Here is a 16,358-nt window from a genome sequence, read left to right as displayed (position 1 = left end):
TCTTTGTTTGTCCAATGGGACTGTGTGTGGAGATGGTGTGGGTCAGGCGGCCGGGGCAGGGTACACACTGAGTGTGAAGAACCTGTGCACACAACACCCGTGGGTCTGGGAAGGCCATGGCCCGAAACAGAAGAGCAGATGGAAATGGCCCACGTTGGTTGTGGACAGTGTCAGGCACGAGTTAGGCCGGAGGCAAGCCGGGCAGCAGGGGCGCTGGAGGTGGCTGCTCTGGGACTGACACCCCCTGCCCCAGGGGGCCCCCACGTGCAGGCCTGATGAGGCCCAGAAGCCCCTCACCCAAACTCCTTCTCCCAGCGCCAGTCTCATCCCAGCACATTCTCTCTCACACACACAGTAGGTGTCACTGTAATAAACAACAGAACCCAAGTAAGCCCCAAACAGGACGGGGGGGGGGGGGGGGGGGATCACATTTTGCAAACTGCCCACCAGGGGTCACCATACTGCACCAAGGGATGCAGATTTCACTCCAGCCTGTGCACCGGTGGGAGGCGGAGGGTCTCACAGAGGAGTCCAGCCCAGCTGCCTCCAACAGTCCAGCTTCCAAGGCAGAACCAGTGTCGAGGTGCCCAGTCCCGGGTCCGCAGCACCAGCTGCGGGGGTGGGGATAGGGGCCCGCGGTCAGTGCGGCTGGAAGATGTCTGAGCATCGCTGCAGGATGAGCTCCACCACCTGGTTCTGGAACACCATGGTCATGGGCATGCTGGTTTCCTCTGTCTCCGGCCGCAGCAGCGTGGGCCCGAACACTATGGCCACGCTCTGCACCGACATGCGGTTCTGATCGCCGTGCTCGATCACCCTGCAGCAGGGAGGGGAGGGGAAGGGAGGCGGGAATTAGGGCCCGGAGCTGGAGGGGGCAGAAGGGGTTCACCGGCACCCCCCTTCCCATCCCCGCACCGCTCGCCCGCTCACCGGCACAGGTGCTGGAAGAGCAGCCGCAACGTGTCGTGGTTGGGGGCGGGCAGCGAGCGCACCAAGTCCCGCACACAGCGGCTGCGCTGGGCTTGGTCCTGCAGCTCTGGGGAAGGGAGGGGTGGGTCGGCTCGGCGAGGGGGACGCAGGGACTGAGTCCCGGCGCGGGGTGGGGAGTCCGGCCCGCACCCTGCCCGGTCCGCCCCGCCTCCCCGCTCCGGAGCTCACTGATGGCAGCGATGAACTGGCGGAAGTGCGAGAAGGGGAAGAGGGGCTCCGGCAGCTCTCGAAAGAAGAGTTTCAGGGCTCCGGTGATCACGTGGACGTCCTCCCAGCGCCCGTCGTCCAGGTCCAGGCGCTCATCTGCGGCAAGCAGATGGGTAAGGAGTCGGAAGAGGGCCTCAGCACCCCTTGGTGTCTTCAGGCCCCAGGGTGAGGGGCGGGGCCTCACCGTGGTCCACCTTGTAGCGAAGCTTCTGGATGGTGGCCAGGTTTCCACTGATGCGGTACAGGCCGTCGATGTCCAGCCCTGGGGCAGAGGGGGGCGCTGACCTCGGGCTTGGAGGGGACGGGGCTGAAGCTCCCGATCGGATTCCCACTCAGAGGCTTACCCCCATTCCCCCGCCCCGCCCTCCCCAGGGGTCTCCGTCATGGGGTCCGGGACGGAGGCCTTCAGGCGCCGCGCATACCCCGGGCCTCGACGGTGCGGATGCACTGTTGCACGAAGCGCGGCACGGAGCTCCTTTCGCGCTCGCACAGCGCGGCCAGCGCGCAACCGAACACCTGGTCTGGGGGAGAGGCTCGTGAGCGCCGCCCGGCCCCGGGGTCCCCCGCGCCGCGCGCTCCGGCTTCCCCAGGTACCTTTGATGTAGCCCTTCTCCCGCAGCGACTGCAGCGTCGGCCGCTTTAGTAGGAACTTGCGGAGCCTCTGCCGGACCCTGCTGAGGTCGCTCTCCGGGATGACTGCGCCTGGGCCCAGGAATGCGGGGCCGAGTCACTCGGTGGCGCCGGGATTGGCCAGGCTGGCCCCAGCCCCAGGGTGTAACCCGCACCCCGGCGCGGGGCTGGAGACGCCCTCCACCCACCTTCCCCACCCCCCCACCTTCCTCACTCCCTCACCCCACCCCCCACCCCACCCCTCACCCTCGCGCGCACCTGCACCCGGCCGCGCCTCCTCCTCCCGCAAGCTTCCCAGGCGCTCGCTGGACCCGAAGTCCGCGCTGCTGCTCTCGCTTTCCTCCTCCGGGGGCAGGTCTGCAGACTGCAATCACGCGGCCTCAGAGAGGCAAGGCCTGGGGCCAGCCGGAGGGCCTTCTGGGATGGGGTGAGGGGCCCGGAGTGCCCTCCCAGCCGGCCTGCTCCCTCCCAGCCAGGCCAGAGTTCACACTTCCTTCTCCAGTTCACTCCCCTGTCGTCCACCAGGGAACCTCAGAACGTTCACCTCCCTTGACTGCCTGGAGACCTTCGGGTGTTGGAGACAGCCACCCTGCCCTGCCCCACTCTTTCTTATCCTGGCCCCCCTTGCCCACATTTTCCTAGTTCCTCTGCACACAGTCCACGAGGTCAGCATTCCTCAGTACGGGGCTCCTAGTTCCGGATTTACAGTTCCGGCTGAGGCCTCAGCACTGCCAACAACTGCATTGGATTCCTACCTCTAGAAATACAGCCAAACTCTGTACTCAGTGTTGGCTCCTAAGGAATTGAGGGTCAAAAAGCCCCAGGTTGTTTCCTGGAGAAGAGCCGTCAGAGGGGGCCTGTCCCATCTGCATTTATGCAGGGAATAGTTTGAACTAGAAAACTATAGACTCTTCAATTTAATCCTTTGAAGTTTTCCCTTCTGATTTTAGCCTGTCATTCCAGCCTGAGGCTCTTTCTCCGATATTTCCTTTTCTTCCTGCCTCCCTTGAAATGGAACATTCCGCTAGGATGTGCCCCCCACCTGGCCTGGAGAGATCCTCATGGCTGTCCATCCCATCCCCACCAGCCCTGGAGGCCCCAGGCTCTGCTCACCAGCTCCTGGATGCCCTCGCCAATGGCCTTGTGCCAGGTGCTGATGATGGCCTCGGAGTCATGCTGGATCAGGTACTCTGAGCCATCTCGGCTCCGCAGCTGGAGAGACACACGAGTTCTCAGTCATCTCTGGCTCCCTGGGTCGGCCCTGGGGCCAGGCCTCAGGAGTAGGCAGTGCAGGGAAGGGAGATACAGAAGTGGTGGAGATGATCTGTCCTTGGCCCCAGGAACTAAGAGCACCATAGAACAAGGGCTTTACCCCAGGCCCAGGCATTCCGTCTTGTTAAAAGCAGTGATAGCCTATCTGTTACAGATGGGCAAACCGAGGCCCTCTCAAAACATAACCAGCTCCTCTCTGGAAGGTTCATACAGAAAGAAAAGCTATACAGTTACCCAGCAATACATCTCCCAAAACATTCATCCTGCTGGACGCCCAGGTGAGCTGAGCTGCCCCAGACCAGCTGTTTTGGGAGGTCTATCACTCCCAAAGTTTTCTGTGGTTCTGGAGTGATGAGGGAGACCCGCTGTGAAAATCTGCCAGGCCCCACTAACCTGGCCACGATCTAGAATGTGGGGCTGTCTCTCGAGAAAAATCCTAGAGGTGCCTGCAGGCCACCCCCTGAGTGGAGGGAGGATGGCTGCCTGCCAGCCAGGAAGCAGAGGGCTCCTCCATTTCCATTCAAGACTGTCAGCCTTCCCGACAGCTTGAGTAGCTTCCAAGAGCCCCATCTGCCTTCTAGTCCTTGCCAGAAAATACAACTCGGAAGCATTTACTCAGCAGTGTTCTCCAAAGGCAAGATAGAGAGGTGACATAGAGCATGGGCTGAAGGATGTTCCTCTAGGTCAGGGACGGAACCTGCCTAGCGAAAGTGATGGCCTTCTTCAGTCGGACACCCATGACAGACATCACTAACCGATCACCGCCCTCGGCCCTGCCGAGCCTGGAGGAAGGCTCCAGACCCACCGACCAGGGCAGCTCAGGAGATCAAACTGGCTTTCCAGCCCTGCTCTGTGGATGTGCTGGAGGAAGCTTGGGGAATCTTCAGAAAGCTACACTCTCAAGCTCCCGGCAGAATTGCTTTTTCTGAGCTGATTTGTGACGTTGTGCTTTTTGCTTTTATCACGTTACCTGAAGCAGCCCCGAGGGTCTCTTACTAACCCACCCTGGAGCCAGACACTAAAAATGGCTTCAAGAGCTAAGGGTTGGGAAAAAGCTTTGATCTCACTCAAAATTTGGGAAAGCTCCCCCCGCCAAAAGAGGAACCACGTCACTGATTCTCCTTCTCTTTTCACTTTGGCTACCAGGAAACCTGACCTCATTTTTTTCAGCAATAACCTCTCCCCTGTACATCATCGGCCCCCTGATGCCCCTTGCTCTAACTTGTGCCTGCTCCTGGCTTTTCAGTGGATTTGATCAGCTCCCCATGTGGTTTTTATTTGTTTTTGTTTGTTTGTTTGGTTGGTTGTTGCTATTCTTGTTGTGACCTTCCTCAGAACTTCTGGGGACAGAGGTGACGACAAAGGTAGTTGAAAAGCAAGACAACACGTAGACAGTGGAGGGTGTGGCACCATGAGGGTCCTTGCTTGGGTCCTACCGGGGCCCAGTCCTCCTGCTAGGGGAGCCTGGGAAACTTGGGGCCCAGTTAATTCACTGAGGACCCAGTTCAGTTGGAAGCTTGTCTCTGAATGGCGGGAGCTGGTTTCCAACCTGTCAAAGTGAGTAGCTGGGGAGAGGGAGTCTCCTGTCTGGGAAGAGGGCTGTCCTTCCAGGCATGGATTTCATTCCCCCGAGGCTCCCTACTCCTCACCACCCTCCAGGACTATAAACTCAGTTCCTGGAGAGGGAACTGCAGAATCTGTGGTGTCAGAAACACTGTGGACAGATCCCCAAGGTGGATACAACTTTGGCTTTGAGCCCTGAGAATTCCAGTCCCACTCTTCCCAGGTCCCCCTTCTTGGGGCTTGCCTACTGAGGGTCTCAAGCCATCAGTAAGCCCCCTCGCCTTCTCCCAACCCCCACCACTCACCTCCAACACGTTCTTTCTGCTAGATTTGTCCTTGGGGGCCCAGGAGAGGGAGGCCCCCCTGAGATCCACTGTGTACTCAGGGGTGGAGAGCTTGGGAGGCTGCCTCTGTGGGAGAGGGGAGAAGGGTTGGGGGGAGCACAGTTACAGGGAGCCCTCAGCCCAGACAGGCCTGCCATGGCTCCGGGCTCCAATCCATCAGGCTCCCTTGGCTCCAGGGATAGGATGGGGAAGGGGGGCCCAGGGGTCCTGGGCCTGCTGCCTGCCCACCCAGGACAGGAAAGGAGAAAGGGGCACAGCCCTCATCTCCGAGAGCAGGCGTGGCCCAGACCCTATTTGCATGCCCATCAGACTGGAGTGGCCACCCTCAAGGACTGCTCCCCATGTCCAGGGTGCCTGGAAGTGCTTGTCACAGTCTGAATCTGCTGTCGTCACCCCCTGCCAAGGCCCAGCTACCCTGGCATTCATGGTCCACTGCTGCAGACCTAGCCATTGACAAGCCAGATCACGTAAAGAGCCGCAGAAGTCAGGAGCAGATTGCTGGGGGTGGGGGGGTCCCTGTCCTGGGACCCTGGGCCTCACCAGGCCGCCTGCAGCTGAGGCCTTTGAGTCCTTGAAGAATGTCAGGACGCCGCCCTCCAGCACCGTCCAGGACGCACTCCAGTGCTTCTTCCTAGGTGGGGGTGGGGAAGTGGGGGGTGACTGGGCTTGCACTGGCCCTGGACTGAGGCCCCCATACGCCCCCAGGTGCAGGGCACAGAGCTGAAAACAGAGCTCAGCTTGGGGCATCCGACGGTGAGGACTGGACTCCCAGTTCTCACGCTTGGTAGCCAAGAGACCCTGGACAAGTCCCTATCTCTAGAGGCCTCAGGGTCTTCATGGGACCTTTTAGAAAGCTGCTCTGAGGATTAACAAGAGTCTGGCACACAAGACATGCTCAGTGAACCTCATCCTTAAGGCCCACCCTGCCCTGGTCTGGGTGCCGCCAGGCGCTCACCGGAGCCGCTTTCCCTTGTCCACAGTCTTGGTGCGATGGAGCACCCCGGCCTTGTCCAGAGTCTTGGTCTGAGAAAGACGAGGGGAAAGAAGAGGCAGTTAACGGGGTGGCCACAGGGGGGCAGAGGCTAGTCTCCACAACCAGCAACTCCTTACAGGCTGGGCCTGAGTCACCGCTGAACCCTCTTTGCTGCTGGTGCTGGCGGGGTGCCTGCTCTCACCCCAGCAGGAGAGATCTCCTCTCAGCTCCCAACCTCATCCAGCCGTGAGCCAGGGATGACCCAGACTCACGTTCATTCAGCCCAGCCTCTTGCTGGGGCCTGTGGGGAGACATACCTGGCCCCGGCCCAGCCCCCACAACCTTCAGGAAGCTCCTATTTCTTCTCTGGGGGTCCTGCCAGGGCCTACATGCTTCTACCCTCACCTTCTCCTCAGGGGGGCTGGCCTGGGCTGGGGTCTCACTGTCCTGGCTGGATTTGTGGATGCTTCGAGGGGCAGGGACTGGAACCTGAGGAGAAAGACACCATCATACACAGTCCCTTCCCCTCTTCCCAAGACTCTCCCACTCCCAGTTGGTTACCTGGGGCAGCTCCCACTGAACGGAGGCGTCATGTGGGTTGTAGAAGTAGGGCTTTCCGTATTGGTCTTCCAACCTCACCCACTGCGGGGAGAGGGGTGGTCAGGCCTCCCAGCCTGCCTCGTGGGAGGGCAGGCAAAGCTCCTCTTGCACCAGAACCCGATATAGCCCCAAGGAGTTGGGAGGGTCAGGTGCGGGCGATGGGGTGACTTGGAGCCCGCCCAGGAGCTGCAGTTGACGGTGTTAAGGTGAGCTACTAGAAGAGCTGGAAGAATGACCGGGGGGCTGTCTGGCCATATCTGCCCGCTGCACGTACCTGCTCCTGGGTGAAGTTGTTGGTGTAGAGCGTCTGCCCGTCGGGGTTCACTCGGAGAGACCAACCGGCGGGCGTGGCCAAAGGAGAGGCAGACCGGGGCTCACTGAACGAGCCCACGGGGGAATAGTCCTCCTCCGGGTAACTGGTCAGCGACTCGGGGTAATCCGTCTCAGGGGTAGGGGGCTGCAGGGAGCAAAGACCCAGTCGGAGGGTCTCCGAGCCAGTACGCACCCTTGGCCCCGCCCTTTTAGACCAGACCACGCCCCCCAGAGCAGTGGGAGAGCAGGAGGCGGGGTCTGAGGCCTCAGAGCCACCCCGCCCACCCGGGCCAGGCCCCGCCCCCTCACCCTCTGGTCCCTGGGGCTGAGCGGGCTCAGGCCCTGCTGCATCTCCAGCTCGTCCTCTGGCTCGTCCTCGGTCTCGTCCTCCCAGACGGTCTCGCCCGTCAGCGGGTTGTAGAAGAACACCCTGCGGCTCTCCTCATCCCAGTACTGACCCCAGTCGGTCTCGAGGCTCTCGCGGCTGCCCACCGAGGCGGGGGAGGTGGCCGGGCTGGAGATGCCCTCGGCAGCCTCGAAGGGCGACTCCCAGGTGGTCACGCCCGTGTCTGGGTTGTAGTAGTAGGGGCGCCCGCTGCCTGCGTCCGTGTGCGTCTCCCACGCCGGGGGGCGGGGGCCCGCGGTGGCACCCGGCGAAGACACGGAAGGCTGCCTCTCTACGTTCTCGTACACGGGCTCCGGGGGGTCGTCCACCTGTGGGAGGAGAAAGGAAACGTGACCTTCCGGGCAGGCAGCTCCGGGGTCACACAGTCCCGACTCGGCCACTTGCCATCTGGGTGACCTTTGGCAAGTTAGAGCACCCCTTGCTTCAGTTCCACCAGCTGCACAACGTCTGCCCTGCCCACTCCGGAAACTGTAGTGAAGAGAGAATGAGGAAATATTCTTGAGTGCATTGCAAAGTATGAAATGTCCCACATGCGTAGGGCAGTTACATTAAGTGTTTACTGACAATAATCAGATATTAGGGCGCCTGGGTGGCTCAGTGGGTTAAGCCTCTGCGTTTGGTTCAGGTAATAATCTCAGCGCCCTGGGACTGAGCCCCACATCAGGCTCTTTGCTCAGCAGGGAACCTGCTTCTCCCTCTCTCTCTGCCTGCCTCTCTGCCTACTTGTGATCTTCCTATCTGTCAAATAAATGAATAAAATCTTAAAAACAACAACAACAACAACAATCAGTCATGGATAACTGAGTTCTCCCAGCTGTGTACTTACTCTGCCTCCAAGGGGTGAATCAGAGGCTGGACAGGAATAGAGAAACGGCCTGGGCCCCCTTCCTTTTCCTCCTCCACTCAGGTCACATGGGGGCAGCCCCCCCACCACACTCTCCATTCCCCACCCCCACCCCCACCTCCTTCCTTCCTGGCCCTGAAAGCTCTGGGACTGGAATCAGTACTACCTCTGGATCTGGGACTGAAATGTCCTGAATGTGGGTTTTGCAGGGCTCAGAATCAACGGCAGAGAAGGGAAAGGGGGAGGAGAGTCGGATGGGAAGAAGGAAGGAGGGGCAAGGAGAGATGAGCCCCTCTTGCCCTCCAAAGGAAAGCCAGGTGAGCTGGAGGGTTTAGTCACACAGAACATGAGTCTGATCATGCTCAGCACGTCGTTGCTCCTCGCCGCCACTGAGCAAAGTCTGCGCCTTCACAGGGCACCAGAGGCGTCTGTCACTTGCCTGTCCTCCACCTTATTTCCAGCCATTCCTGGCCCCTTGCCTTGAACTTTAAGCTCTGGTAGCAGGGAGTTGCTGGAGGCCCCACCCTCTGGGCTGAGCCCAAGCACAGTCCACTTAGGCTCACCCCACCCCTTTCTCACCCGGCCAACTCCAAGTCCTTCTTTAGGACTCAGCTAGGGTGTCAGGTTCAAGACCTTTCTCGAGATTCCACTGGTGCGCCCACCATAGCCCAGCACCCTCGGGCTGCCAGAGGGATTGATAACGATACTATCAAACCCCAGGCAGCAGCATAGCAGCAGAAGATTAATACTGTCTCTTTTTTTTTTTTTTAAGATTTTATTCATTTGAGAGAGGAAGCAAGTGAGAGAGAGAAGCAGTGGGGTGAGGGGCAGAGGGAGAAACAGACTCCCTGCTGAGCAATGCGGTGGGGACTGGGGAGGTTTGATACTGGGACCCCAAGATCATGACCTGAGCAGAAGGCAGATACTTAACTGACTGAGCCACCCAGGCACCCCAGATTAATACTGTTTCTTTTTTTTTTTTCTTTTTTAGATTTATTTATTTATTTGACAGAGAGAGAGCACAAGCAGGGGGCGTGGCAGGCAGAAGAAGAGGGAGAAGCAGGCTCCCTGCTGAGCAGAGTTCCATGTAGGGCTCCATCCCAGGACCCTGAGACCATGACCTGAGCCAAAGGCAGAGGCTTAACTGACAGAGCCACCCAGGCGCCCCAATACTGTTTCTAAGAATATATAACACTATAAGGGAAAAGCAGATTTCAACACAGTGAACAGCTATAGTTCCAATTACGCATTTTTAGAAACCTTCCAAAATGCTAACAGAGGTTATCTCTGGGTGGTGTAATTACAGAGATTATTTTTCTTTAAATTTTTTCTCAAAACTGTGTATAATAACCGCCCCCTGCCACCGTTTTTAATCACAAAAGTTCCTCTGTTGCTTAATGATGCCTTCACTAAGCTATAAGCTCCTCAAGAGGGGAATTGAGTCTTTAGGTAAGCGCCCCAAGACACACTGATGTGTCCCACAAAGATTCACGCCTGGTGCAGGCACCATTCTAGGCACTGGGAATGCAGCAGTGAACAAAGGGACCCCAATACCGTACTGGGCAGCCTGTGTGAATGGTTGGGGAGGGGGCAGGGAGCCCAACAAGGTGATAAGCAAAATGCATGCACATCCATGATAACTAGACTGTTCGCAAGGAGACCAACTCTCAGACAAGTTGGATTCTAGACCACCAGGGACAGGTCCCAGGCATGGAGGGAGTGGGAAGAGCCAGGTACCCCAGTTTCTCACTCTTCTCCCTCCCCACACAAGGTCTTGTGTGGTTGAGACCGGACCCTCCATGCCACGTTTCCTTTCGCTCGGCCTGTTGCAGCCCTCCCGAGCATCCCAGATTCCAGCCTGCAGACCCTCCCCCAAACACAAAAGTCGTCTTCCTAGCTCTGGACCCTTGTTCCAGAGGGGTTCTGGAACCCTCCACTCTCATGACCTGCCCTCGCTGTGGCTCCGCTCCAAGCCTCCTGGCAGGAGAGGACTTCTCCCTCAGGAGAGATGCCTAACCCGCTGTCACTGTCTTCGTGCCCCTGCGAGGGGCTGGCAGTGCTCTGCCCTGCGGGCCCATTCGTCGTCCGCCCCTCTGCCTACCTCCTCTGACCCCAAAGGCAGGGGTTTTTTGAGAGCAAGACCCAGGGTGACATAATTGACCCCAGTCGCCCTCTAGCAGGTGCCCCAATGCCCTGAGGCATGCAGCCCATCCACTAAAGGGATTTACTGACTTAGTTCGCAAGCCAATGCCAGGACACAGTTCAACAACAAGCAACATACACACACACACACACACACACACACACACACACACCCCTGACACTTCAGGAGAGACTGGATTCGCTTTGAACACGGGCTTCCTGGGAATAAGGGTTCAGCGAGGGAGCTAGGAGACTCCTTGGGAGGATGGCATGAAGGTGGTGGGCAGAGGAAGGAAGGTGGGTGGCCCAGACATGTCTCCTGCCCACTCCCTCTGGACCCACTGAGGCAGCGGCCTTCCCATCCCTGCGACAGGAGCTGGAAGGTCCTATGGAGGCATGGGAGGAGATGAGCTAAGGAAGGACACGGGCTATTTGGAGCGGGGATTTCCGCCTGCAGCCTGCTGGTCCTGGCTAGGAGTGCAAGGGGAGTCCCAGGCCAGTCAGGTTGAGGGGATCTTGCACCAAGAACACCCCTAGCGGGGGCAGGCCATACCTAGGAGGGGGCAGGGCAGTCCTAGGAGGTGGAGGCTTAGGCCCCCAGCATAGGAGGGCTGTCACAAGGAAGGGGAGACACAGGATCATACCGTGGGGATCCAGACTGCAGATCAGAGGCCAAAAGGGGGCAGGCAGGGCCCCCTGGAAGCAGGCACATTCTAAGGATTGGGGCTGCCCCAGAGACACAGGCTGCTTCAGGAGGCAGTCAGGGGCCTCCACTGGAGATGAGCCGGCAGAGTCCAGCCCCTATTAGCGAGGTTGCTGCCCTGTGGAGGGAGCTAGACTGCAGCCGCGCTGAGGGCCCTTCAAACTCTAGAACCCTCTGTAGGGCCCCCACAGTGCTAAGACAGAGGCGCTTTCCTGGCAGAGCCAGGATCAGACTGGAAGCCAGGTGGGGCCAGTCCCTCTGGGCCCTCTGGCCTTCAAGGGGAAGGCTGAAGGTTAGAGCAGGGCCTACCACCTCGGGCCCCCAACTCATGGAGGCCCAGACTACACCCCATCATAACCTGGCAACAGGGCCCTGACGAGGGCACCGGCAGCTCCTAAGGCCCAGACCCACAAACACAACAGTGACAAGGGGTCCTCCAGTAGGAAAGGGGAAGTGGTCCCCCACCTCAGGCCAGAGGACAGAGCCAAGAGGGGCTCTGGTTCTCACCACACGCAGCTGCCCGCCCCCCGCCCCCCAGCACTCCCTTTGTCTCCAGTTCCTGCCCCTGGCCCACAAGCAGGTGGCTGGCCTGCTTCTCTTCCCCCAAGCTGACCACCATCTCTCAGGGTCCCTCTGCAGCCCCTCACGGATAGGCAAGGCCTTGGAAAAGGAAAGAGGAAAGAAGGGAGGAGCCCCCCAAGTCTGGGAGGTGTCCTGCTCCAAAACCCAGCTCACCCACCTCCTGAGAAGGCCGGAGGACGGAGGCGCTCCCGGGGCCCCTTGATGCGGAGGCCCTCAGCCATCCCCATCAGAGGCTGAGCTTGCCCCAAAATGCCAGGGTCCCCTACCTGTACCCGCAGGGCCCGACTCCGCCTCTTGGTCAGCTTGGCAATCATGTCCACCATCCTGTGCTCTCGGAGATGCTGGGACAGAGCCCTGGGAAGGTTTCAGGGGTGGAGCCAAGGGGGCACAACCCCAGGGTTGGCACAGGGCAAGGGGGAAACAAGAAGTTGCTCTGAGATGGAGGGAAGCTGAGCCTCCAGCCCATTTCCTGTCGGGGCTGCGGAAGTGCTGCCTGAGATAGGGTGGGGTGGGGTGGAGTGGGGGTGTCTCAGGTCAGGGTATTTTTATGCGTCCTGGTGAGCCTTCCTACTCAATGCTCTGATCACCGGCGGGTTCTGAGTCCCGGACCCGGCTCCCGCCATGGAGCGGGAGGGCACTGGAACCATGGGTGGAGGAGGGGGTGCTGCATGGCTGGGAGCAGGTGGAGGGGGGCTGCTGGGTGCCCGGCGCCTGGGCTGGCCTGGACAAGACACGGAGTGGCCCTCAATTCCCCCAAAGCATGGGGAGGATGTGATGGGGGAGAGGAAGCTGGTGTGTATACTGTAGCGGGGGGAACGTCTCAAAGAGGAAGGGGTCTGGGCGGCCATCATATCAGAGGCGGCCAGTGTCTGGAGTCTTCCAGCCACACAGAGGACAGGTGGGATTTTGACCACATCACAAGCCACTCGCCTGACTGTCTGAGCCTGCCTCCTCTGGCCTTGGTCACCAAGATGCATGCACATGCCCCTGCCTGTGTGTCCAGTCACGTGTCCCCACGCTCCCAGGACCCAGAGAAGGGGACAGGGACTAGCTCCTCTACAGCCCTACAACCAACAGCTTCCCCTGGCCTCCCCTCTCTTCACCCTCTCGTCAGGTGGGTGTTCAAACCCCAGCCACGCACAACGGGCACAGCGTGTCCTGGGTGAGACGCTGCGCTCCACCCCAGCCCTTGGGGGCCACCTTGTCTTACAAACCCTCATAGTGCCTCCTGCCCAGCTCCAGAGGCCAGGCAACACCCTGCCGCCCACCCACCCACTGCCCACGGCTCTCCCACAAAGGCTACCCAGCTCCTGCTTCGGGCTCGGAACCCCACCTTCCACCCCGGATCCCAGACCCCTTGTGGGCTGCTCTCCCATTTCAGTAAGCCTCCTGTTCCCAGTCCTGGCCCGACTTTCCCCCTTGCCCATGTCCCCCAGGAGGGCCACTCCTTCCCTGCACCCACTATGGCCTCGGGACAGGGACACCCAAGTAGCGCCCGGCATGGTGTAGATTGGGAGCGTGGGACACTGGCGCAGACCACAGCCAGCGCAAGCCAGGGACTTCAGCCCTAGTATGCCCTCAAAGCTCTAGTACACTACCATCCCTTGTGGGGCATGGAAGCCGGGAACACTGGGGGCAGAGAGGCTTGGAGTCCTCCCACTTGTCACACACATGACGCATCCTGCTGCCCCCACACTGAGGGACACGGGCCACACACATGCTAGGTCACCAAGGGAGTCGGAGCCAGGCCCAGGAGACCGGCAGAGCCTCTGTAAATGCCAGGGCAGCCGGCAGCAGGGAGGAGCCGGGGAGGGGAAGGAGAGAGAGGAAGCAGGTGGGGGAACCCGGGCCCTTAGCACTGGCCTGCTCTAGAATTAGGAAGGGGGGGGGTCTCCCCACGGTAGGAAACAAGAGTGACAGTACAGGTGACTGGGACCACAGAAAATGCAGGCCACGTGGTGCTTCTTCCCAGGAATAAGTCTGGCCCCATGCTCGGGGGGGCTCCCAGAGGGCTCTGGCCCCACACCCTGGGGACAGAGCCAATCCCACACAGCTCTAGGCTGCTCTTGGAGGCTGGCTCCTCCGGCCTCCAGTCCAGGCCTCCCCTCCCTGGGGAGAGGAGGTGTGACCACAGCAGCTCTCCCCCCTCCCTGGATCCCCCCCCCACCCTCCCGCTAACCACACCCTCACACCTCTCCTTGCCTCTAGGCACACTGTGGAGGAGGGGACAGAACAAGCCAGCTGCACACTGGCCGCCTCTCCAGCCCTCTGTCCTCACCCTTTCTCCCCAAAAACCTCATAAGCAGGTGCAACCAGAAAATCCTATCAGCTCTCTAGGGCCAGAGGCAAAAGAAATGTCTGCAAACCAGTGACTAGAGCCCAGAGACCGGCTCAGGGGGTCACGGAGCGGACAGGACCTCTTTTGCTGACTCCAGGCCAGCCAGGCCGGGTGGAGGAAGAGTGGAGAATAAACTGTGATCTTTGCCTCAGGGAGCTTAGCGCAGTGCCCAGAACTGGCATCCTTCCCTCCCCTGAGCACGCCCTCTCCAGGACAGAGTCCGGGCCTCACCGTATCCGCCCCAGCCCTGACAGACAAGTCCACCAGCGTGCAGTGGGTCACCCTCCAGGGTCTCCAAGCCTCAGAATGGTGGGGAACCATGCCTGGAGCTGCCAAGCACCGCCCCCCCAACCCCGAACCTGGAGAGTCTGGTATAAGTGATTTGGGCTGCGGCTCAGACATGTTGTGTTAAGGTGAGGCTCGGTGTAATCTTACTGCTTTGCCCTGCGGCTTGCAGGTCCCAACACCGTGGCCCGAGGTGAGATTCTTCCCTGGGGTTTGGAGCGGAAGCATCGTCATTGGGTTAAAAGGAAAAAAAGAACGAAGCAGGATTCAGGGACATGGCTTCTCACGTGGTTTGTGCCCTAGCTTCTCTCTGGGTAGCCCCTTGAATCTCTGGGCCTCTGTTTCTTTATCCATAGAATGGGCTGTCTGTCATTCTCTCCCTGCTTGCAAGACTGGCTTCTGTGAAAGTGCCGAGCAGGCCCCCGAGTTCTCCCCCCCGCACCGGGGACCATGGGGAAGAAGGCAGGGTTGTGCTTCTGCTTTTCTGCTTCTCGGTTTCGATGGAATGCCCTTGGCTCTGGACTCTGCCCCCAGCCTTTCGGTGGCCTCATGGGACTGTGTGCTTGGCCTGCTCCTCCAGGGCAGGTGGGGCCTGGGGCGGAGCCCCTTCGCCGCACCCACGCCCTGTGCTCTGGATAAGGCTGGCAGACACCCAGGCTGTCTCCCGAGGTTGGGCCAGGAGGAATGAGAAACCGTCTGTCAAGGGAACTTCGGGCCTGTGGAGGCTGCCCTCGGGAGCCAGCCTAGGGAGGAGAATGTGGCTGGGGCTTCAAATGTAGCGGCACATGCACTCACCCTTCCTCCTCACTTCCCTAGTGGAGGGACCAGGTGCCCCTGTCCAAAGTGATCTCCCCCGAGCGGGCCCAGGGGGATCCCAGGATCCCACCGCCTCTCTCTCGCTTGCCCAGAAGCAGCTGTTCCTCAAATCTCTAACCCCTCCCATTTAACTGCCTTTGACCCTTTGGCACTTCAACAAACTTGAGGTCTCTCCATCTTATTTTAATTTCTTTCTTAAGATTTTATTTATTTCTTCGACAGAGCGAGAGAGAGAGAGCGAGAGAGAGAGAGTGCGCGAGCACGTGCACCTGTAGGGGGTGGGGAGGAAGAAGGAGATGCAGGCTCCCCGCTGAGCAGGGAGCCCAACTGGGGAAGGGGGGCTTGAACCCAGGAGCCTGGGACCATGACTTGAGCTGAAGGCAGACGTTTAGCCAACCGAGTCACCCAGGTGCCCTGAGGTCTCTCCATAGAAAAGCAAAAGAAGGCCCCTGGACCCAGCTCCACCTGCCTCCTTTTCGGAGCCCACTTCTTGAAAGTGGGCACATCCCCACTATCCTGCTGGCCCGTCACCCTGACGTCCAGCCCACAGTTCGCGTGTCCTTTGACTTCCTTCGTGACAAATGTGGTCCTTGTCGGGTGTGACTCCCCTCCAGCACTTAGTCCTTACAGCCTTCTCCCTCCTTCTCAGGTGCCTGCTGGGCTCTGGGCCCGTGCTCCTCTTCCTCTGTCTACGTCCTTGATGCTTGGTCCCACCTTTGCTTCTCTGCTGTCCTGGGGAAGCCCAGCCAGCTCTGTTCGGGTAACGACCTGCCAGCGCAGCTCCAGGAGCAGGTCCCCGACTGCTGCCCTGGGTGTCCTTGATACGCTTCCAGAGCTGCACGTCCCAAACCGCGGGCACCTTCCTTCTCCTGCTTCCCATCTGGGCTTCATCTCGGTTGTTCAAGCCGAGACCTAGGGTCACCGAGCACGGTGACCGGAGCTGCCTAAGCCTTTCAGACCTGTCAGTCTGCACGTATCACCGACATCGGGGGAACTCGGCAACACCACCACGAGGAAGCAGACAGTCAAATCCAGAATAGATGTTCTATGGGGCAATGGGTCTGGCCTCTACCAGGGCAGGAGGAGAGGGAGGGGACCATCAAGAGAGACTGAAGGGACAGTCCAGTGGAATGCATGTTCTCGAGTTGACCTTGGTTCAAACGAACTTGCTGGGAGAGATCTGTTTCAGGACAATGAGGGGCTTTCGACTATGCCCCTGGTCTGAGATGCTATTAAGGAACTAATGTGAATTTTTTTAGATATAATAATAGTTATAGTATTGTGATTATGGAGAAAAACACTTTTAAGACATATATGTTGAATTTTGGCGCGATGAGATATTATAAAGTCT

At 59.4% G+C, this 16,358-nt stretch overlaps 1 protein-coding gene across 4 annotated transcripts in view; it reads right to left on the bottom strand.

Moving 5' to 3' along the window:
- Positions 1-324: 324 nt before the first annotated feature.
- The window catches only part of ARHGAP27 (Rho GTPase activating protein 27), a 29,882-nt gene continuing 13,848 nt past the window's right edge, over positions 325-16,358 (bottom strand). For 3 of the 4 annotated variants that reach the window (XM_032870975.1, XM_032870976.1, XM_032870977.1), the window contains 15 exons: positions 7,201-7,605; positions 6,854-7,036; positions 6,541-6,621; positions 6,385-6,468; positions 5,962-6,029; positions 5,547-5,637; positions 4,968-5,072; positions 2,941-3,039; positions 2,086-2,191; positions 1,792-1,899; positions 1,620-1,718; positions 1,382-1,459; positions 1,159-1,293; positions 931-1,036; positions 325-817 (listed from right to left, as the gene is read on the bottom strand). In XM_032870975.1, coding sequence (XP_032726866.1) covers positions 640-817; positions 931-1,036; positions 1,159-1,293; positions 1,382-1,459; positions 1,620-1,718; positions 1,792-1,899; positions 2,086-2,191; positions 2,941-3,039; positions 4,968-5,072; positions 5,547-5,637; positions 5,962-6,029; positions 6,385-6,468; positions 6,541-6,621; positions 6,854-7,036; positions 7,201-7,605 — 1,926 coding nt within the window. In that variant the 3' untranslated portion in view covers positions 325-639. Of the gene's footprint in view, positions 818-930; positions 1,037-1,158; positions 1,294-1,381; positions 1,460-1,619; positions 1,719-1,791; positions 1,900-2,085; positions 2,192-2,940; positions 3,040-4,967; positions 5,073-5,546; positions 5,638-5,961; positions 6,030-6,384; positions 6,469-6,540; positions 6,622-6,853; positions 7,037-7,200; positions 7,606-11,834; positions 12,040-16,358 lie in introns of those variants that run through there. The other variant, XM_032870978.1, reaches the window with a different exon arrangement.

Source organism: Lontra canadensis, unplaced genomic scaffold, assembly GCF_010015895.1.
Source record: "Lontra canadensis isolate GAN:19392208 unplaced genomic scaffold, GSC_riverotter_1.0 scaffold41, whole genome shotgun sequence".
Taxonomy (NCBI): domain Eukaryota; kingdom Metazoa; phylum Chordata; class Mammalia; order Carnivora; family Mustelidae; genus Lontra; species Lontra canadensis.
The sequence above is the reverse complement of the archived record's forward strand: the minus strand, read 5'-3'. Positions and strand labels throughout refer to the sequence as shown.